Source organism: Rhinatrema bivittatum, chromosome 6 (assembly GCF_901001135.1).
Source record: "Rhinatrema bivittatum chromosome 6, aRhiBiv1.1, whole genome shotgun sequence".
In the NCBI taxonomy this organism is placed as follows: Eukaryota; Metazoa; Chordata; class Amphibia; order Gymnophiona; family Rhinatrematidae; genus Rhinatrema; species Rhinatrema bivittatum.
In genome coordinates, this window is record NC_042620.1 from 205,502,467 (window position 1) to 205,525,061 (window position 22,595).

The following is a 22,595-nucleotide window of genomic DNA, read 5'->3' on the forward strand; positions in this document are numbered from 1 at the left end:
ATAATAGTGGGATATTTTACACATATAAATGGGCTTTTGAAAATTGCTACAATATATGCCATTGAATTGTCAGGTTTTACACGCATTAATGCACTTTAAGAACATAAATGGGCTTTTGAAAATTGCTACGATTGTATGTTACATTTACACGTGAACTCCTTTTAAAGTTACCCTTTAAGTCTTCAGCATTTTCTGTTTTCAATGTTTGTTTATCTGATACACGTATTTGGGTGCAATGGAAATGTCATTAAAGTTTTTCTTTCTTTAAATGTTAAAAGTTAAGCAAAAAAGTGCTGTTGCACTTTAAACGTTTTCATCAGGACATAATTTTCCTTCAAGAAACCCATTTAAATTTAAAAGAATTAAATAAGTTGTCATGCCATGGGTTTGTGCTCTTAGCATTTTTAGAGGCCTTAGGCAAAAAAAATGAGGTAGCTATATTGTACAAGAAGACTCTATCTCAGGCATCTGATTCAGAAGAGAGATGGGTGAAGATTAAGAGTGCTAAATGTTTTTGCTCCAATTAATGATGCCTCTTGTCCTAGGAGGTGATTTTAACCTACCTCTTGAACTGTTTATAGATAGGCAATCTAAAGCATGCATGGGATCCTCCTTTAAATTAAGTGCTTTTGATTGTCACACTTGGTCTTTCAAATCCATGGAAATTTCAGCATCCCATGAACAAAGAATGCACATTTTTTCTTTGCCCATCAATCTCACTCAAGAACAAATTACTTACTTATTTCCAATGTGTTATTGCCTGGTGTATATGATTCCAAACTTAATGGTATTGGGTTGTCTGACCATGCCTCAATTGATCTATTTGGTAATGCTTCTAAAATTCACTCTCAATGGAGGTTCATTACTGGTTTGCTTGAGGACTCAGATTTTGTTGCCTTGCTGTCAAATGTGAGGATTATTTTGGCTTAATATTGTAGGGGATGCCCCTAATGCAATTATGAGAGGGGTTATCATCAACTATTTAGCTGGAAAGAATAAACAGAGGCACCTAGAATTAGATTCCCTGGATCTAATTAAGCAACTGGAGCTGTAGCATATTCAGAGTAGGGATATTCAGCAACTGTAGCATGTTCAGCAACTGTAGCATATTCAGAGTAGGGATATTCAGCAACTGTAGCATATTCAGAGTAGGGATATTCAGCAACTGTAGCATATTCAGAGTAGGGATATTCAGCAACTGGAGCATATTCAGAGTAGGGATATTCAGCAACTGGAGCATATTCAGCAACTGGAGCTGTAGCATATTCAGAGTAGGGATAATTCTCTGTTTGTATCCTTGCAAAAATTGAAATTCAAATACAATTATATTTTAAGTCAGCAAGCAGGGCTAATATTGGCCTCACAGAAGGCTAAGTATTATGCTGGCAATAATAAGCCTGGGCATGTTTTGGCACAATATTTAAGCAACAGGAAATAGAGAGGATTATAACTATCTCTTGTCCTCAAGAAAATGTATATTTAGATTTTGCAGCAATTTAAGGAATACTACTCTGCTCTGTATTCCTCCGAAATCAATTTTTCTAAGGAGGCTGTGTCAGAATTTTTCCATAATTTGAGGCATCCCTTTCTTTCAGACACAGACAAGAAATTTCAGGGTAAGGATATTACGGTTCATAAGATTGCACTGGTTATCAAGTCGCTGCCATTTGAAAAAGGCTCCATGTGCAGAGTTAGAAGAGGTTTGTACCTCTTCTAACTCCTAAGCTTCAACTTCTGTTTTATAGTTTATTGGAAGCTGGAAAAGCTAGAGATTCTTTTCTGGAAGCTAAGGTTATGGTTCTCAAGAAGCCAGGTGAAGATTCATTGTTGGTGCACAATTATAGACCCATATCCCATATCAATGTAGACTGTAAGATTTATAATTTTTAAAATATTGGTGGATACTATTATATATTTATTTTATTTATTATTTTTTATATACCGACATTTGATCTGAGATATCACATTGGTTTACATTCAGGTACTGTAGGTATTTCCCTATCCCCAGAGGGCTTACAATCTAAGTTTTGTACCTGAAGCAATGGAGGGTAAAGTGACTTGCCCAAGGTCACAAGGAGCAACAGCAGGACTTGAATGCTGGTCTCCTGGTTCGTAGCCCACTGCTCTTAACCACTAGGCTATTCCTCCTCCCTTTATATACTGACCAGAATGGATTTGTACTGTGCTGTATGGTATCAGATAAATCCAGACAGTTTTGTAACATCCTATCTGACTGGAAAATCTCCATGGTAGCCCTCTCCCTGGATGAGAAAAGGTGTTTGATAGGGATGAATGGAGATATCTATTTTCTGTTATGTAATGGTTTGGTTTTGGATCTTCATTTATTAAGATGGAGTGATTGCTTTATATTGCACCATGGACCAGAGTTTATGTTAATAACATTTGCCTCTGGTTTTACCAGAAATAAATCTTGTCAGACAAATCTGATCAATTTCTTTGATTGGGTGACCAGAGAGTTGAATCAAGGGAGAGCGCTAGATGTAGTGTACTTGAATTTCAGCAAAGCCTTTGACATGGTTCCACACAGAAAATGTATAAATAAATTGTGTGCTCTTGGTATGGATCCTAGAATGACTGACTGAGTTAGAAACTGGCTGAGTGGGAGGTGATAAGGGTAGTGGTAAATGGAGTTTTTTCCGAGGGGGTTGTTACTAGCAGTATGTCTTGGACCGGTTTTTTCAACATTTTTGTGAGTGACATAATGGAAGGATTAAGAACATAAGACTTGCCATACTAGGCCAGACCAAAGGTCCATGAAGCCCAGTATCCTGTTTCCAACAGTGGCCAATCCAGGTCACAAGTACCTGGCATGATCCCAAGGGATAGATAGATTCCAAGCTGTTTATCCAAAGAATAAGAGGTGGATTTCTGCAACTCTACCTTAATACTGGTTTCCTCCAGGAACTTGTCCAAACCTTTTTTAAATGCAGCTACACTAATAAACGATAATACCAAAATCTGTAACAGGGTAGAAAATATGAAGAGGGATCTAGCGAAGCTCAAGGAATGGTCTAAGCTCTGACAGCTAATATTTAAAGTAAAAAATTCAGAGTAATACATTTAGGATGCAAAAACTCAAGGGAAAGGTATCTTATTGTAAGTAAAATTCTTCTAAGCACAAAGGAAGAGTGGGAGCTGGGAGTAATTGTATCTGATGACCAAACAGTAAAAGTCAGAAAGATACTTGGCTGCATAGGGAGAAGAACGCTCAGCAGAAAAAGGGAGGTGATATTGCCCCTGGTCTCTGGTGAGACCTGACTTATAATACTGTGTACAATTCTGGAGACCGCTCCTTCAAAAGGATATAAACAGGATGGAGTTGGTCCAGAGGGTGGCTAAAATAGACATTGTCTTCGTTCTAAAGCATATGGGGATAGACAAACATCTAAACATGTATACCCTAGGGCAGTGGTTCTCAACCTTTTTTCTGTCGGGACACACCTGACAGATGGTTCTCACATGCGTGACACACTGACCCATGATCGTCACGGGGCTAGATGTAAAAGTACAGTTTGCATCCACGGAAACCCCCCTGATCCACAATAATGGATGTAATGCAGAATTATGACATTCCCCATACAACTCACCCTACAAAAAAGATATTCTGGTTCTGGTGTCATCTCAGTAACAGCAACTCAAACTCTTTCTACTTCCAGGCTCAATAGCCCTACTTATGAAAAGACAGCAGTTTACCACCAATGCATGTCCTCTTGAGAAAACACAACAAATAAGACTGATAAAACTCTTACATGCTAGTAAAATATCTCATCTCGGTAACAGACACAGAACATACTCCCAGGATCTGTAGTAATGCAAATAAACTAATCCGCACACAGTTACACCTGTATTATGGAATACACTCAAACAGGAGCAACCCTATCTATGAAAAGGCAACACTACAAATATTACATCAGACCCTAAACACCAATACACCTCTTATTAGGAAAACAGAACTAACAAGCAGCTATAGATCCCCAAACAGAAATAATTGTAAACTATACTAATAAGCAGAATAAATGTTTCTAAACAACTATGAACAGAATAACATCCAACAATTAGAAACTCATAAAAACTATTAAAAATTCTCCAAACACTAATAAAATATTTCAAAAAAAGCAGACACATCACATAATATTAAATAATTAAAATGGCAGTCAATCAAGAAAAATAAACTTAAAAAGCCACCTTTACTTACCCCCTCTAGAAGCTCTCCTACTCCTCTTCCATGCAGGCCGTAGCACACAGCAGAAGCAGCAGTAGAGGCTAAGCTCTATACTCATGGACCTCTTCCTTAGTGCCCATGTCTCTCACACACACACCATACCAGTCATGCCCCCATGACCAGTTTCTGTCTCACACACCAATCATCTCCCAAACACTCTTTGACACACACACCAGTCACCTTCCTGAACAGTTTCTCTCATGCCATACACACACACAGGCTTCCCACTCCCATGTTCTACTTACATATACGGGCTTCTCACTCTCATAATCACTTTCTCTGTCTCACACACACTCACCAGTCTCTCACTCCCATGCTTGTTCTCTCCACATGCACAGGCTTCTCATTCCCATAATCACTTTCTTTCTCTCACACACACACACACAAACACACACCAGTCACCTGATCTCTCTCTCATGCATACACACACACACACAGGCTTCCCACTCCCATGTTCTTTCAGATATACAGGCTTCTCACTCCCATGCTGTGTCTCACACACACCCAGGTTTCTCACTCCCATGCTCACTCTTCACATGCACAGGTTTCTCATTCCCATAATCACTTTCTCTCTCTCTCTCTCACACACACACACACACACACCAGTCACCTGATCTCTCTCATGCATACACACACACACACACACAGGCTTCCCACTCCATGTTCTCTTTCAGATATACAGGCTTCTCACTCCCATGCTGTGTCTCACACACACCCAGGTTTCTCACGCCCATGCTCACTCTTCACATGCACAGGCTTCTCATTCCCATAATCGCTTTCTTTCTCACACACACACACCAGTCACCTGATCTCTCTCATGCATACACACACAGGCTTCCCACTTCCATGTTCTGTCTTACATATACAGGCTTCTCCCTCACATGCTGTCTCACACACACCCAGGTTTCTCACTCCCATGCTCACTCTCTTCACATGCACAGGCTTCTCATTCCCATAATCACTTTCTCTCTGTTACACACACATACATACATACATACACACACACACACACACCAGTCTCTCTCTCTCATTTCCATGCTCGCTCTCCACTGCACAGGCTTCTCATTCCCTGAATCACATTCTTTCCCTCATATTCACACACACCAGTCTCTCTCTCATGCATGCACACACACACACAGGCTTCTCACTCCCATGCTTTCTTTCACACACCCCCTTCCCAGGCTTTCTCACATACCCAGATTTCTCACTTCAATGCTTTTTCTCTCTCTCACACACACACACATCAGTCACCTCCCTGACTAATGTCTCACACTTTCACATACACATCAGTCATCTCCTTGAGCAGTCACTTTCATTGTCTCTCACATATACACATACATCAGCTCTCTGACCAGTTTCTCTCACTCACACACATGCTCTCAATCACACGCAGGCTGGCTGCTTCTCTCTCTCACTCACTTCCTCTTCCCCACCCCTCCCCGAGCACAAATGGTAGCTGCCGCAGCCTCCTCCAGCCCCCGCAGGCCAAGAAAGAAGAATCCCATCGGCCGCGGGAGGCTCCTGCTGCTGTCTCCTTTCCCGATTACCGGCTGTTTCAATTGCTCGGGGGCCGATGCTGCAGCGGCCGCTACTACTTTATCACGCAGCATGGCTCTTTCTTCTTCCCGCGCACCGCGTATCACTTCCTGTTCCGGGTCACGGAGGGGGGGGCGGGGGCAGGCGCGGGGAGAAGAAAAGGGCAGCCACGGATGCCACAGCTTTTTTTTTTTTTTGCACCGCTGCCGTTCCGCTGGGCTTGAACGTGCTGATAGCCCGGCGGCAACGGCAGCAGGGAAGAAAGAGCAGCGGGAGAGTCCGGGAACACGCGACACCCCTGCCGGTGCTTGGCGACACACTGGGGTGTCGCGACACACCGGTTGAGAACCGCTGCCCTAGGGGAAAGGCAAGATTGGGGAAAATGTGATAAAGGCATTCAAATATCTCAAAGGTTTTCATGAATTGGAGATAAGCCTTTTTCAACAGAAAGGGGACTCTAGAACAAGGGGGTCATGCGATGAAGTTGAAAGGGGATAGACTCAAGAGTAATCTTAGGAAATATTTCTTTACAGAGAAGGTGGGAGATATGTGGAACAGCCTCCCAGTGGAAGTGCTGGAGACAAAATGTATCTATTCAAGAAAGCATGGGATAAATACAAGAGATCCGTATGGAAGTGATAAGAATTTGTTTAAATTTCTTTTATTAAATTTTTCCACACTGAATACAAATCAACCCAACAGACGCTGCCTCGTGTCCCGTATTTAAAGTAAAATATAATTTTTTTTCCCCTGAATCACTCCTTCCTCACCACCCAGTACAGGAGCTTCCCTCAACAATACCTCTTCCAACAGTTATTTATCAGAAAACATAGCATCTTCGCATCTGTAAGCATTCAGAACAAAGTTTCTCACTTTATGTGACAAAGATTGTAGATATGAGTTCCATATTTACAGAAACCTTTTATTCTCTTAAAACATTAAGGGGCAGATTTTTAATCCTACGCGCGCGGGGTACATTTGTGCGCGCTACAAGGCGCGCACAAACGTACTCCCGATTTTATAACATGCGCACTTCTGCGCGCATGTTATATAATCTGGAGTCGGCGCGCACAAGGGGTGCACACTTGTGCACCTTGCGCGCGTCGAGCCCTAGGGGAGCCCCGATGGCTTTCCCCATTCCCTCTAAGAGAGTGGCCTTGGAGGGAACTTTTCTTTCGCTCCCCCCCCCCCACCTTATTTTATTTTTTATGCCTGCCTCTTGCACGGCCGCCATGCCGGAGGACTCGGGACCACCCCCGGACCGCCCTTGAATCGGTGCCACGCCCTCTTCCCGCCCTTTTTCAAAGCCCCGGGACATTTGCGCGCGCCGCCGAGCCTATGCAAAATAGGCTCGGCGCACGCAGGGGCAGGTTTTCAGGGTTATGCGTGTAAGTTACGTACATAACCCTTTGAAAATCTACCCTAAGTCTGTCAAATCAAGCTCAAGCTTAGAGCTCCAACTCCTAAGTCCTTCTATAGTCAAATACATGGTTTTCTCCTCATTAAACTACAATATAAGGAAGATATTGTGTGATGGTTCAGGTCCTCTTTGTCAAACATGTTGGACAAAAAATTCCTTGTTTTCATGGGCCCAGACACATATTTTAATAGATTGAATATAATGTCTAATCTGTAAGTAGGCAAAGTAATATTTCTGGTCCAATTCAAATTTTGTAGATACCTCATGAAAGGATTTTATATTTCCCTCCTCGTCTAGGAGCTGAGAAATCACCTGTAAACACCAGGCTGTCCATAATGCAAAAGTCCAGTTTTGTATCCCCAGTATAAATTGCTTATTGCCTACTATGGGCAAGATTGCGAAATGGAGCTCTTCACTTGAAGTAAGGAGCACAAATGTCTCCAAGACTGAAAAAGACTCCAAGACTGAAAAAGACATGTCAAGACTCTGTTCGAATCTGCTCCACACCAGAGTGATCCACGACCAGTCCCGCGGGTGGACTATGTAGGGCGCGCCCCGGTGCAGACCTCTTCAATATCTTCTTCATGTTCCGGTATCAGCTTCCACTATCTCTCCTAGAGTCTGCTTTGAGCCCAGCATGGTCCGTGACCAGTCCCAAGGGTGGACTGTGTAGGGCGTGCTGCGTTGCAGTCTTGACCCAGCACTTTGGTCCTATGCCTTGAGCCTATGTCTACAGTGACCTTGCTTCAGTCTTCATCCAAAATCTTCTGTGTTCTAAGGACTCAGTCTGCCCTCGTCCTCTATCCGGCCTGCCGCCTTTCGCCGTATCCAGCGGCAGGTCCAAAAGGGCTTGGAATGGTCAGAGGACTGTTCATCGATCAACATTGCGTTGTTGGTCATCCTGGGGTGTGCAGGTCCGGTAGAGGGTCAGACCTTGTATCCTGTCTTCGCTTCAGCCTTGTCCTGCTCCTCGTTACCCATGCTCACACCAGCTCACCTCCCGCGGTGTGTCTTGGGGCTCCTCCCTGAGTCATGCCGTAGTCCAAGGGCTCACATCACCTGCTTTAGAAACGACCACGCCTCCGCACTCGAAGGCCTTAAAACTCTCAGTTAGTAACAGCTGGCCGCGCTCGAAACATAAGTTTGCTTTAAAAAAGTATTTGCACAAAAAGCAGGCACAAATTTGTGTGGCTACATTTCTTGGGGTAGTAACCAAAGCAAAATTACCTGAACAGTTTTGCTTTGGTTATTTTGGAAGATTCCCTCAGGTAGTTTAGCTGAAAAAGGACAGTTTGATTATCTTTTGCTATTTGTCCCCTGCTGCAGTTTAAGCATATTACTAGTTGTTTTCCTAGTTCAGAGGGAGAACTGAGCCCTTTCCTCTTTTTATCAACTCATGTAAAAGTAGCTTCACCTCTGTAACAAACTGGCCTTCAGTTTTTCCAGCTAAGAAGAGAGTTTGCAGTTTTTTTTTAACCTCCCACTAGTTTGGTACCACCCTTTATGGGGCTGGATTTAGTCTTCCTATGAAAAGGATTGGGAGAACTGTTGGAGCTAGAATCAAACCTTGAGTTTTTAGTATGTTTTGGTAGGATCTCATGGTCCATCTTATTGAAGTTACATTGAAGATTTAAGAAAGTTTTGGAGTCTGAGTGGTCTCAAACTGAAGGCTTCAGCAACCCTTCCAGGACAGACTGAATTCTAGGATATCTGAACCTGTATGTCTCATTAACAGTAGAGACAGATATTTTGGGCAAGAGTCTTGTATTTTCAAATCCAATTTTGATGGCTCTTGATTGAGGAAGAGCTAGAGTTTCCCACCCTTCACAGGGATGGTCCCAAGGACACTGATTCAGCTCACAGAAGGAGGGCAAAAAGAAAAGTTGTGATGGATAAAAGTACTGCTGCCTTTTTAGTTGTGTTCCTGTTTTGTTTTTTTTCCTACTATTTTTGCAATGTTGGCCTGGATTTTATTTTTCAAGTTGTAATACACCAGTTTTATGTTCAACATCATCAAAAGACTCTGGCAGTACTTTTTCCAGCCTTCTCGTTATGGTCTACCCTCCTACTGCAGTGAATACTCAGTGAATTATTTGAAAGGGCTGTTGAGAGGGAGATTGCTGTTGGACTATTCCCCTGCTGCATTGAGGGCCCTGGAGGTAAACATCCTCCCTTGCTGATGGAACCCCATCTGCTCAGTGGCTTATTGGTTCATATTGGAAATGGGAAGAGAACAGAAAAGTTTGAAACTTTTGTGTTACAGCCCTGGGAGAATAGAAGCCCTTTATTCAGTCTCACAACAAAGACGGGTTTACACTAATTTTTTGGACATGAATACTGCTGTCAAATCACATCTCTAATTTTCTTCTCTAATCTAAATATATCCATTTTTTTAAAAATCCTTGCTCATAAGTCATATCACCTACTAATATTTGGTTTTTGGTTGTGTGTATTTCATCTTTTATCGCTTGTGCTGTAATAGTAAAAATACTATTTGACTTGTGGCTTTCATTGCTGACAGGACTCCAGCCTCCATCTACCTTGCCTCTATCACTGGTCTCTGTCATTACTGCAAAATTTGGATGTAATAGTTTTATTTCTTAATATCTGTCTCTATATTTCTTAATCTGTGCTGGCTGTGCTTGTTTTTCTGCTCCAGGGTGGAGCTCCAACCCCATTTGACCGCAACTATGGCACCAAGTTGGGTTTGAAGGCCGTTCAGTGGATAACAGACAAACTGCACGAGTCCTACCGCAAGAGTAAGTGAACATAGTGGAATGCATAGACAGGAGGGAGGTGTGCATAGGGTGAAAGTAAACAGATGGGAGGGAAGGTGTGAGGAAGTTTGTGGGCTATGAATGAGTGTACGCCCATCCAGTGAGAATGGGTGAGGTGGGGTGCATATAGCGGGAGGCAATGTGTGTTCAGGAAAAGGTTTATATGTCAGAAATGTAAAGTTTGTGTTGACTGTATGTGCACATGGATATGAAGGGTTAGTGTGTGTTTAGTGATAGCAGTTATGTATGAACTGGGAAGGGACTAGTGTAAAGAGGTTTATATGGGCTGTGTGTGCATGTGTGACAGGATAATGTGGGACAAAGGATTAGGATATATACAATACATATGCAATATGAATATTTAGATGTGGCTTTATGGTGAGGCAGTGTATGTATCAAGGAAAAGAATATATTGGTATAGAAGGGAAAGATTTGTGTGGCTTAGGGATGGAATGTGGATGTGCATGTTGATGTGTGCATGTGGATAGTGTGAGGGTAAGGAAAGTGTTTTTAAGAACCTCTGCTTTCTTAGGAGTGGGAGCCAGTCCTTGCTCAGGACAGCACTCATTGTACTGCCGGTTGGTTACCTGCTTTTCCATGTAAAATCTGACCAGTGCAGTTACCATCGGTTCTTGGAGGCATGAAAGCCCTGAGGGAGTGTGGGAAGGCTGAATAAAGCGTGAGGCAGGGAGCGCCGGAGATATACTGCTGAGGCAACCCCGGGAGGCGGAGCTGCATAGCGAGGGAGGTACTGATGCGATGACGTAGGCTATCCCGTGGAGTGGGGAAGCCTGATTCAGGTCTCCAAGTGATGATGTAGATATTCCGGGGAAGCATGGACAGTCTCTGGAATAGAATGTAGGCACTGCCCCGAGGAGCGGGGAAGCACAGATAGGTCTCCCAAGTGGTGAGGGCGTCTCAGCAACAACCCCAAGGAGCGGGGAGCCAGTGGTAGAGTTCCTGGAAGGTGCAGGGCTAGCCCGAGGAATGGGGGAAGCCAGGAGACCAAGTCTCCGGAGAGAGCGCACACAGGCCCCCGAGAAGCGGGTACCTGAGCCAGGGTCCAGAGTCCAAGAAGGGTCCGAGACAGCCACAACAGGTCCGAGGAGACAGGAGCTAGTAGATTAGTGATGGAACTCATTGCCAAGTCGGCTAGGAGGGGGTGAAGGTGGTGCTTAAGAACCCAGATCCAATGATGTCATCAATCAGGGACACCCCTGAGGTTTCCGCTGTAGCAACTTCAAGAGGGCGCGGTGGCACGCACGCATGCCTAGGAAGGCCCAGAGTCGGCGTAGATGGCGGTGGCATCCTGGCCACCACGAGGGACCATGAGATACACAGCGGTAGAGGCTGGCTCCCGCTGCGAGCAGGCTCGGAGAGGGAAACAGGACAGTACAGGACATGAGTAGACGTGGTCGTAGCCGTCTGCGACCGAAGGTCAAAACAATTGTATAGTATGAAAATATAAATGAAACATTGGTACCAAAAACAAATTTGTGTATTGAGTCTGTTCCATTTGTAGGCCTTTCAACCAGGGAGTTAAATTATATACTTTTTTGAACTTTAAAAAAAAACAACTTATTACGAGCAGATACATTTTCCTCCTACTTTATTTTTTTATTTTTGAAAGTTTTATTCAGAAAGGGACTTGACTACAGAACTGCAGCTGGGATGAGTTTGCTGCTGTGCATAGGTCTAACTTGTAGTGATTCTTCTATCTGGTTTTGCAGGCCATGTGTTTGCTAATTCAGCAGATTCAGCCTGTGTGATTGGACTGAAGAAAAAAACAGTGGCCTTCAGTCCTGTGACTGAACTGAAGATGGTCACAGACTTTGAGTAAGTGCAAACTAATGAGCACATTTTTGTTTTAGCGCTGATTAGGTGAAAAGGCTGTGAAGACAAGTATTACCCCCTTGGCCTCGGCCAGTAGGAGATGATCTCTTATGCTGTTCTCGTAGGTCTTCTGTAAAATTCAGAGCTGTATAAAAAGAATTGCACACGAGTTAATCTTTTAGAGATAGAGCCAAATATTATCTGAGTTGAATAGAATTAGAAAAATGCTGTTTACTAAATATCTCCATATACCCTGCCATTTACATATGTTGGAGCATAGAGGCCCCTGTTACTATGAAGTGCCGGTGAATTTTAGATGTCGATTCATCTAGGAGCACACAAAGGGATATAATAGATCTGTAGGGGGCAATTTTCTAAACTGTTCAGGCAGATGTAAAGTCTGCAGGTACTTTTGTCAATTTTGCTCCAGTTCTCAAGGGGAAAGTATGTGCATGCATTCCCCTTCAGAAATGCCCAAAGGAAAAAGTACCTGCAGAAATTTGCACCTGCTTTTCCTGCAGAAAGTTTTTCAGGTAAAATCAGGATGCCTGATTTTGAAAATGCAAAACTATGCTTCCTCTTCATCCAGCCAGACCAGTTCAGACGCATAGATTGTGCCTTCCAACCAGCAGATGGAAACAGAGACTAACAGGTTTGCTACCATCACCACTTATAGGCTCCCATGCTGACTTCAGCCTGCCAGTATTCTCTGTCTCCTGCAGATGGCAGGCAAGCATCCAGAGCTGAGGTCTGGTTAAGAAGATAGAAATTTGGATGCCAGCTCCTGAAGTGAAAGTCTTGTATGTCCTCCTTTGGTTGAGCACAGCCAGGGGGTGTCCAGTTGTTGAAACAGAGTTTTTCCTGGCAAGAATTGCTGGAATTTCCTCTTTTCTGTTCTCTCCCCATGCTTTTTCTCTTCTCATCTGCAGTTTCTCCTCCCTTTAAAATAATAAAAATAAACCAGGCTCCTCTCTTTAATTTTGTATTCCCTTCTCTTGAGCCCTGTGGCTGTGCTTGGTTCCTGCTTATTAAAGCAGTAAAAAAATATATAAATAAGGGGGGAGGGCAGAAGAATGGTTTGCTGTCTGAGGGACTGTGGCTGAGGCAGGAAAGATAAGGGCAGAAGCAATGGCATCTCTTCAGGAGTCCATAATAGCTTGCTATCTCTGCTGTCTTGGGCAAGGAAATGAAATGTAGTCCTTCATTCTTCAGCAAAGAGTACTAATAAGCTGGTGCATATAATAGGAAGTGGCATATTGTGTTATATCAGTAGTGTCACCTACAGTTATTTGGAAACTGCCAATGTGGACGGCCAAGCAGTGGTGACTTTTATAAGCATGGTGAGAGCTTGACTTTTTTAGGTGATATTTTCTAGATCCCCTTTGACAAAGTCACATAGATCCAAAATAGTTTGCATATTTATTTAATCTGTACCATGTGAAGACTTGCTCTTCAGAGAGGTCTAAAAAATTAATTCTGGTCCTGTACACCCTTTACGGCCTATATCACCATCTTCTCTGCTGCTGAGCCTTTCTACTTTGCAGCAAGCAGCATAACCACCACCATATAGGAAGCATGTCACATCTTTTCCTAGCGTGTAGCCAGATGAACTCAGGACCAATGGGTTATGTGCTCCCCTCCTAGCAGATGGAGACGGAGTCAGGTTTCAAAGCTGATGTCACCCTAGATATACCCCTGCAGTGACCTCAGCCATTCAGTATGCCTCCATCTCCTAGCAGATGTGGATTGTGCCTTCCCTATCAGGTACACTGTACTCTTTAGAAGAGGAAATTTTACCTTTAAAATTTTACCTTTAAACTGGAGAAAGATCAAGCCCCGCTCTCCTGCGGTGATATCTAATGGTGCCTCCCCCAGTTGAGAATTCCTGAGGCGATTTCCGAGATCCCTCAGAGGTGTGCCTTGGTCCGGTTCCTGGCTTGGACTTTGCTGCTGAAGAAGGTGAAAGGCAGCGGGTGCAGGAAGCCGGAGACCATCTCTGTATTCAGCCGGTAAGCGCTGAGCTCAGGTAAGTAAAGAAGAACTCCTCCGATTCAGAAACGTGGAAGGGCTTTGGTAAGTCTTTCCTCTGGTCTCCTTGCTCGGTGCGCCGTACCGACGATGTTCCCAATCCCATTAGGACAAGGGAAGGGATTTTCCAAGCGGGTTGAGTGGCCCCCTGATGGGCTAGGCCCTGTTTCAGACTCGGTGGGCACTCCATGTGGCACGCCACGGTGGCACCATCTTGCACGTGGTTTGGTGTGGCGCCATTTTCCCCATTGCCCGTTGGAACGTGCGGTGCAGGCCAGCCCTATTGTGCGCCTAACGCGCGCATAAGTACTCACATATATTTGTGCACAACCGGACACTTATACTTACGCACGTTGGGGCGGATTTGTTAGCGCTTGAGCTCAGGCGCTAACCGGCTGAACACACAAGCTACAGTTAACTATGGCTCCAGCAATAAAGAAGCACAAGCGACACACCCTTTGTGCTGCCTGCCATATTAGGACTGCACAGTCTGACCTAGAATCCTTCCTGTGTCAGCACTGTCAGGAAGCCCAGGGAGAGCTGGACTCTCAGGACTTCTCCAAGCCTGGGCCCTCCCAGTCAGAGGAAGGGTCAGCCATGATCTTATCTGGTAACATCCCGGATCCAAGCAATCCCGGGGCTACATCCTCCCCGGGAGAAGGCAGTTCAGTGGCCAGTACCCCAGTTACTCCTGGGTTAGGTATGGAGCCGGTGAACTTTTCTTGGTTGGAATTCTTTCAGAGCCTTCAAACCTTTGTTCAGGCGTAGTCAGCTGCTGCCCCTGCCCGGTCTGAGCCCCAGCTGGGAAGGCCTTATCTTCCCAGCCCTAGCAGCATGCCTCGGGACATGCCTCGCCTCACCAAGGGTATCCCTGACAGGGACCCAGACACCACGGACAACAATGGGGATGCAGACTCATTGGAGGACAGGGAAATCCCTCCAGGCTTGGAGCCATACCGGACCATGCTACGATTCTTCCACAGAGATGAATTGCCGGCCCTGTTATCTCCCTGAAGACTCCCTGGGAACTCCCTGAAGACTCTGGGAGTTCCCGGCACAGACCCTATGTCAGACCCAAAGAGGAATCCCATCCTGGTGTTTCTACGGAAAGCCTCTTGCTATTTCCCGATGCTGGAAGCCATCCAGGAGTTGACTGACCTGGAGCGGGATGCCCCGGAAGCCAGTTTTAAAGGAGTTCGGGCCTTGGAGGTCTTGTACCCTCTGGACCCAGCAGCCAAAGAATGCCTGCGTTTTCAAAAAGTGGACACCCTGGTCTGTGCTATCTCGAAGCGAACAACTATCCCATTAAAGGGAGGAGCGGCCTTGAAGGATGCACATGATAGGCAGTTGGGAGTCCATCCTTAAGCAAGCCTTTGACACGACATCATCATCCCAAAGAAAGAGGGGACTTTTTGGCCCATCCTGGACCTACAGAAGGTGAACAGGGCACTCAAAATACCCCATTTCTGGATGGAAATGTTGAGGTCTGTCATAGCAGCGGTTTGCAGCAAAGAATTCCTGGCCTCTCTAAACCTCACGGAGGCATATCTGCACATCGGGATATGCCGGGATCACCAGAGGTATCTCTGGTTCAAGATACTCTGAGAACATTTCCAGTTTTGCGCTCTTCCTTTCAGACTCACTACAGCTCTGAGGACTTTCACCAAAGTTGTGGTGCTGGCAGCGCTTTGGAAGCAGGGGATTCTGGTGCACCCTTACTTGGACGACTGGCTCATCTAAGCGAAATCCCAAAATGTTTGTCACCAAGTTGTAGAAGCCGTAGTGAGCCTCTTACAATCCTTGGACTGGGTGGTCAACCTCGCCAAGAGCCATCTTTTGCCCTTGTAGGTCCTGGAGTTCTTGGGGGCGAAGTTCGATACCCGTGCTGGAAAGGTTTTTCTCTCAGAGGAGTGCACGACCAAGCTGCTATCACAGGTCCAGAGGTTTCTGAACATGAGGACCCCACGGTGTGGCATTCCTTACAGGTTCTTGACTCCATGGCCTCCACCTTAGAATTGGTTCCATGTGCATTTTCTCATGTGCAACCTCTTCAGAGGGCTGTCCTCTCCAGGTGGGACCCCATGTCGGAATAGTTCCATCTTCCTCTACTGCTTACGGAATCTGCCAGAGCCAGTCTCTTGTGGTGGCTGTGCCGGGCCCATTTAGAATGTGGCATGAACACTGCTTAGTGGTGACAACCGACGCCAGCCTCTCCAGTTGGGGGGCAGTGTGCCAATCCCAATCAGTGTAGGGACGGTGGATGAAGGAGGAAACCTCTTGGCCCATCAATCACCTGGAAATCAGGGCTGTACGGTTGGTGCTTCTGGAGTTCCTCCCTCTTTTACAGAATCGAGTGGTCTGAGTCCTGTCGGACAATGCGACCATGGTGGCCTACATCAATCGCCGGGGGGGGGGGGGGGGGGGTTACCAAGAGCAGATCAGTGGCTCTAGAAGTGGACCTACTCGTTACTTGGGCAGAGCAGAATTTAGCAATGTTTGTGGCATCTCACATTGCATGATCCGACGACATCCAGGCGGACTTTCTCAGCCGTCAACAACTGGATCTGGAAGAATGGGAGCTCTCCGAGGAGGTGATGACACTCATTTCGTGCAGGTGGGGAAATCCTCACATCGACCTGATGGTGACAAGGAAGAACACCAAGGCCCCACGATTCTTCAGTCGCAGAAGGGAACACAACACGAAGGCGCCGATGCCCTGGTTCTACCTTGGCCAACCAAGGTTCTGGTGTATGTGCTTCCTCTGTGGCCTCTTGTGGGCAAGATTCTAAGAAGAATAGAACTTCACCCGGGAAGCATGATTCTTGTTGCTCCAGAATGTCCTTGGTTCGCGGATCTAATCAACCTTGCCATGGACGGCCCCCTGCGACTGAGCCATCTACAGAACCTGTTCCAACACGGTCCTATATTTTTCATTCAAGCGGATCGCTTTTGTTTAGCAGCCTGGCTTTTGAGAGGCGGAAACTGAGGAAGAAGAGATACCCAGAAGATGTGATTTCCACGCTGTTGTGAGCTCGAAAGCCCTCTACTTCCTTAGCTTATGTCAGAGTCTGGAGAGTCTTTGAGTCTTGGTGTGCAGAGCAAGAGTGGACCCGCATGTAGTGTCAGTGGTGCAGATCCTGGCTTTCCTGCAGAGGGTTCTGACAAAGGGCCTGTCTTAAAATTCCCTGCGGGTCCAAATCTCTGCTCTGGGCTGTTTACAAGGCAAGCTTCATGGGACCAGTTTAGCAGCTCATCCGGATGTGCGCTTCCTACGAGGGGCGAAACACTCGAAGCCTCCGGTCTGCCAAGTTTGTCCCCCCTGGAGCTTAAATATTGTCACTCCTTTTGAACCTCTTAAGAGAGCTTCTGTAAAAGATCTCACTCTGATGATGGTCTTCTTGGTGGCTATTTGTTTCATCCGGCAGATCTCAGAACTACAAGCTCTGTCCTGCAAAGACCCTTTTCTTCGGATTATGATTCGGGGGTCTCCTTGCAGATGGTCCCTTCCTTCTTGCCGAAGGTGGTTTCCACATTCCATTTGAACTAATCAGTGGAGCTCCCGGCTTTCACGAATCTGGAGACCAGTTCGCCTCACGCCAGAGTTGAGACATCTGGATGTTTGACGCGTACTACTGCAATACCTGGAGGTCACTAACAGTTTCAGATTGTTGGACCACCTTTTCGTCCTCTGGAGTGGGAACAAAAGAGGGCAGAAAGCCTCTAAGACCACTATTGCTAGGTGATTGAAAGAAGCGACCACGGCTGCTTACATATCCTGTGGTCATTCGGTCTCGCAGGGGTTAAAGGCTCATTCGACCCATTCCCAGGCGACCTCCTGGGTGGAATCTCAGCTGATGTTGCCTCAAGAGATTTGCAGGGTAGCTATCTGGAAGTCTTTGCATATCTTTGCCAGACATTACCAATTGGACATCTAGGCCCTGGACGTCAACAATTTTGGGGTAAGTGTCCTTCGAGCGGGACTCTCACAGTCCCACCCCGGGTAGGGAAGCTTTGGTACATCCCAGGACTCTGGACTAATCCGGGTATGTACAGGGAAAGGAAAATTGGTTTTTATCTGCTAATTTTCATTCCTGTAGTACCACGAATCAATCCAGATGCCCGCCTGGGGGAGTGGAAAAGCATGGAGAAAGACCGCTCAATCTGTCTGTTTTGTTACTTCTTTGTGTAACTCTGAAGAATGGCACAGGCTTTTTCTACTGGTTATTGTTCCTCATATTTTAATAATTCCTCTGCTCATTATGGGGAAGTTTAAGATTAAATGTTAAGTGGATTTTGTCTTGCTTGGGTACAGATTAATACTGAAGAGGTGCAGGTAGTACACAGAGTTAAGAGGCAGTGCCTTCAAAACTTTCTGTCTCCATTTGCTGGAAGAGAGGCAAAACCCAGGAGTCTGGACTGATCTGTGGTACTATAGGAACGAAAATTGTCAGATAAGAACCAATTTTACTTTTGACTCTTCCCAATTAAGCCATGTTTATCTATATGGCCAAAAATGTTGTCTTTAAAAATAGCTTCTGCCAATTTACCCAACCCTGATATCAGGCTCACTGGTCTATAGTTCCCTAGATCACCCCTGGAGCACTTTTTGAAAATCAGTGTTGCATTGGCTACCCTCCTATCTACAGCAACAATGGCTGTAGGAATCTAGTATGTTAATGATTATTGGTAACATGTTTGAATTCTTTCAAGACTCTGGTAAATATCAGCTGGTTCTGCTGTTTTGTTATTCTTAGTTTGTCAATTTGATGTACTATATCTTCCATTATCACAGAGATTTAGTTTTGTTGTTCAGAGTTATCATCAAAGAATATTTCTGATATGAGTATGTTCCCAATATCCTTCTCAGTAAAACAGAGCCAAGATTTTCATTTTCTGCTATTTCCTTGTTCTCCCCAAGGATCCATTTTACCCATCATTCAAGTGACTCTCAGGCTTTTTGTTTCCAATATATGTAAAAAGATTTTATTTCCTAGCATGTAGACAGATGGACTCAGGACCAGTGAGTTTATGCTCCCCTACCAGCAGATGGAGATGGAGCAAGCTGACATCACAAGCTGACATCACAGCGCATGTGTTGTGCGCTCGGTTTTTTGGCTCGCTGTTTACGCACACAAATTTTTTTACGCACAGATTGTGCATGCGCCTTGCCGCACTTTCTTCTAGGCACTTATTTTTTGGGCACATTTCATTTTTGAGCACGAGCCATTCCGACGCACATTTATTTATATATATATATATATATATATATATAGCCCTGCAGTGACCCCAGCCTGCCAGTATTCTCCGTCTCCAGCAAATGGTGGATGTGCATCTCCCTATGGGGTCTGCTTAAAGCTTCTTGGAAGGAGAAATTTGAAATTCTAAATTCAGGAAAAGAAAGCCCCGCTCTCCTGCGGTGATACCTAAAGGTCCCTCCCCCCCAGTTGAGAATTCCTGAGGCGATTTTCGTGGTCCCTCAGAGGTCTGCCTTGATCCAGTAGCTGGGTTTCCCAGCATGGACTTAGCTACTAGTTCAGCTGAAAGGCAGCGGGTGCAGGCGGCCAAGTACAGCGGTGACAGCAGATGCCCTCTCCCCCTGCAGCCAGAGACCGTTCTATTCTCAGCTGGTAAGCGCTGAGCTCAGGTAAGGTTAAAAAAAAAAGGAGAAAGTTTTACCTCAATCAGGGACAGTCAGAGGAGTTTCAGGACTTCCTCCTGTCTCTGTTCTCGGCATGCTGTGCCGATGTTCGTTCTTGCTCTCGTTGGGGTTGGGGAACTGGGCAGCCTGGCAGGTTGAGCAGTCCACGGTGGGCTAAGCCCTGCACGCCGCATGGTAGGCCGCTGCAGCCGTTTCTGCACGCTCTTGTGCATGCTCTGCTGCCCTCTATCGACTGCCGGTGTGTGCAGTGCATCAGTTCTGCGCATGTGTTGTGCGCTCGGTTTTTTGGCGCGCTGTTTACGCACACAAATTTTTTTACGCACAGGTTGTGCATGCGCCTTGCCACACTTTCTTCTAGGCACTTATTTTTTGGACACATTTCATTTTTGAGCACGAGCCATTCCGACGCACATTTTCCACAGCAATGGCAACAGTAAGCAAGAAGCCTAAGCGCCTTCCTATTTGTGTTGCCTGTCATATTAGGGCTTCTCAGCCTGACCTGGCTTCTAACCTGTGTCAGACGCTCAGGGAGAGTTGTCTTCCTCAGATTTTGCTTAACCTGGCTCTTCCCATTCTGATGATGGGTTGGTCATGGCCTTGACTGGGCCGGAACTTGATTCTCCCTTGACTGGTTCCTCCGCTGACGAGGGCAGTTCTGTGGAACCAGCTCCAGTTCCTTCTGGGCTTGGTCCGGACCTGGCTGCTTTGTCTTAGGCATGTAAGCCTTGAAAAAATTCCACCCTTCTTCAGGCGCAGTCCTCCGCTTCCCCCGTTTCTATTCAATCGGACCCTCAGCCGGTGGCTCCTCCCTCTTCCAGTCCTATGCTTAAATGCCGGGGCATGCCTCGGCTCCCTGTTGGTGTTCCCAACAGGAATCTGGATGGCACTGATGATGAGGTTGATCCCGATTCCCTGGAAGATGGGGAAATTCCTCCAGGGCTGGAACCATAATTGAACCATGGTGTGGTTCTTTCATAGAGATTAAGGGGCGGATTTTAAGAGCCCTGCTCGCCTAAATCCGCCCAAATCTGGGTGGATTTAGGCGAGCAGGGCCCTGCGCGCCGGTGAACCTATTTTACATAGGCTCACCGGCGCGCGCAGACCCCGGGACTCGCGTAAGTCCCGGGGTCCTCCGAGGGGGGCGTGTCGGGGGGCGGGCCCGGTCATCGCGGCGTTTAGGGGGGCGTGTCTGCAGCATTTTGGGGCGGGTCCGGGGGCGTGGTTACGGCCCGGGGCGGTCCGGAGGCGTGGCCGCACCCTCCGTACCCACCCCCAGGTCGCGTCCCGGCGCGCTAGCGGCCTGCTGGCGCGCGGGGATGGCGTAAATCCCCCGACAAAGGTAAGGATGGGCTTTAGACAGGGCCGGGCGGGTGGGTTAGGGAGGGGAAGGTGAGGGGAGGGCAAAAGAAAGTTCCCTCCGAGGCCGCTCCGATTTCGGAGCGGCCTCGGAGGGAACGGAGGTAGGCTGCGCGGCTCGGTGCGCGCCGGCTATACAGAATCCATAGCCTTGCGCGCGCCGATCCCGGATTTTAGCGGATACGCGCGGCTCCGCGCGTATCTATTAAAATCCAGCGTACTTTTGCTTGCGCCTGATGCGCCAGCAAAAGTAGGCCAAATCGCGCGGTTTGAAAATCTACCCCTAAGTGCCAACCTTGATTTCCTTGACCTTGAAACAGCTGGGTGAACCTGGTTTGGATGCTGTGTCAGAGCCAAGGATGAATCCCATTTTAGTTTCCTTATGTAAAGCCTTTTGATTTTTCCCTGTGATGGATGCCATTCAGGAATTGATTGATCTGGAATGGGATGCCCTAGAGGCAAATTTTAAAGGGGGTTGGACATTGGAAGGCCTATACCCTCTGAATACGACTGTGAGAGAGCGTTTGCATTTTCCCAAAGTGGATTTTCTGGTATGTGCCATTTCTAAGCAGACAACTATCCCTGTAGAGGGAGGAGCAGCCTTGAAAGATGTACATGATAGAAGGATTGAGGCTAGTTTTAAGCAAGCCTTTGAGGAAGTGGCGATGAATTTACAGATTGCCTCCTGTTGCACCCTAGTGGTGAGATCTTGTCTGCTTCTCTCTCAGGAGGTTGAAGAGTCTGGAGGGAATTCCAGAGCGGTTATGGAGCCTGCTGCCACCTTTTTAGCGGTTGCAGGCTGTGTTTTGATCTGGACCTCGGCCAGAGGAGTGGCTTCAGTGATAGCGGCCAGGCACCAAGTCTGGTTGTGAAATTGGTCAGCTGATGCAGCTTCCAAAGCCAATCTTACCAAGATGCCCTTAAGTGGGGCGAGTCTCCGGAGGATAAGAAACAGTTACAGCACCCCTTTAGTATGAGGGATCGTTTCCAGGGTTCCAGGCATTTTTGTCCCTACAGAGGGACGACCTTTCAGTGGACTCAGCCTTTTGATAGGTCTCAGTCCTTTTGTCCCCAAGAGAGGAGTGAGCTCGGGTGCTGGACCTTCTTGAGCTCCCCAATGAAGGTTTTCCGACCCACCTTCCGGAACAGGAAATAGGGGGACTTCTCTCTCTCTTTTTTCTTTTTTTTTTTTATCAGAGGTGGGTCGAGATCACGTCAGACCAGTGGGTCCTGGAGGTGAAACACGAAGTGTATGTACTGGAATTTCGCAGTATTCCTTGGGATGTGCTCATGGTGTCCCCTTGCCACTCCCCGCAGAAGCAGCAGGCAGTGGAGTCCACATTTCAAAGGCTCCTCTCAGACTGAGGACTGTGTTTCCAGTGCCCATGTCTCAAGAATGTATGGGGTAATATTCCATTTATTTTGTTGTGCCCAAGAAGGAGGACTCCTTTCGTCCCATCCTGAATCTCAAGAGGGTCAACAGTCACTTGAAGGTGACTCATTTTTGAATGGAAAACTTATGCTCTGTGACAATGGCGGTGGAGTCGAGGGAATTTCTGACTTCCTTGGATCTGTCAGAGACTTACCTTCATATTCTCATCCGACTGGAACACCAATGCTTTCTACATTTTGCAGTGATGTTGGGGTGCGATTGTAAGTTTCGGGCAATGCCTTTTGGTCTAGCCACCACTCCCAGAACATTTTCCAAGATTATGGTGGTGGCTGATTCGAGCCAAGTCTGAG

General features: G+C 46.4%; 1 protein-coding gene across 4 annotated transcripts in view; it reads left to right on the plus strand.

Annotated features, from left to right (window-relative positions):
• PFKL (phosphofructokinase, liver type) overlaps positions 1-22,595 on the plus strand; it is a 236,743-nt gene that overhangs the window by 208,586 nt on the left and 5,562 nt on the right. For all 4 annotated transcript variants that reach the window (XM_029606470.1, XM_029606472.1, XM_029606471.1 and 1 more), the window contains 2 exons: positions 9,859-9,958; positions 11,707-11,812. In XM_029606470.1, the coding sequence (XP_029462330.1) occupies positions 9,859-9,958; positions 11,707-11,812 (206 nt within the window). The remainder of the gene's footprint in view (positions 1-9,858; positions 9,959-11,706; positions 11,813-22,595) is intronic.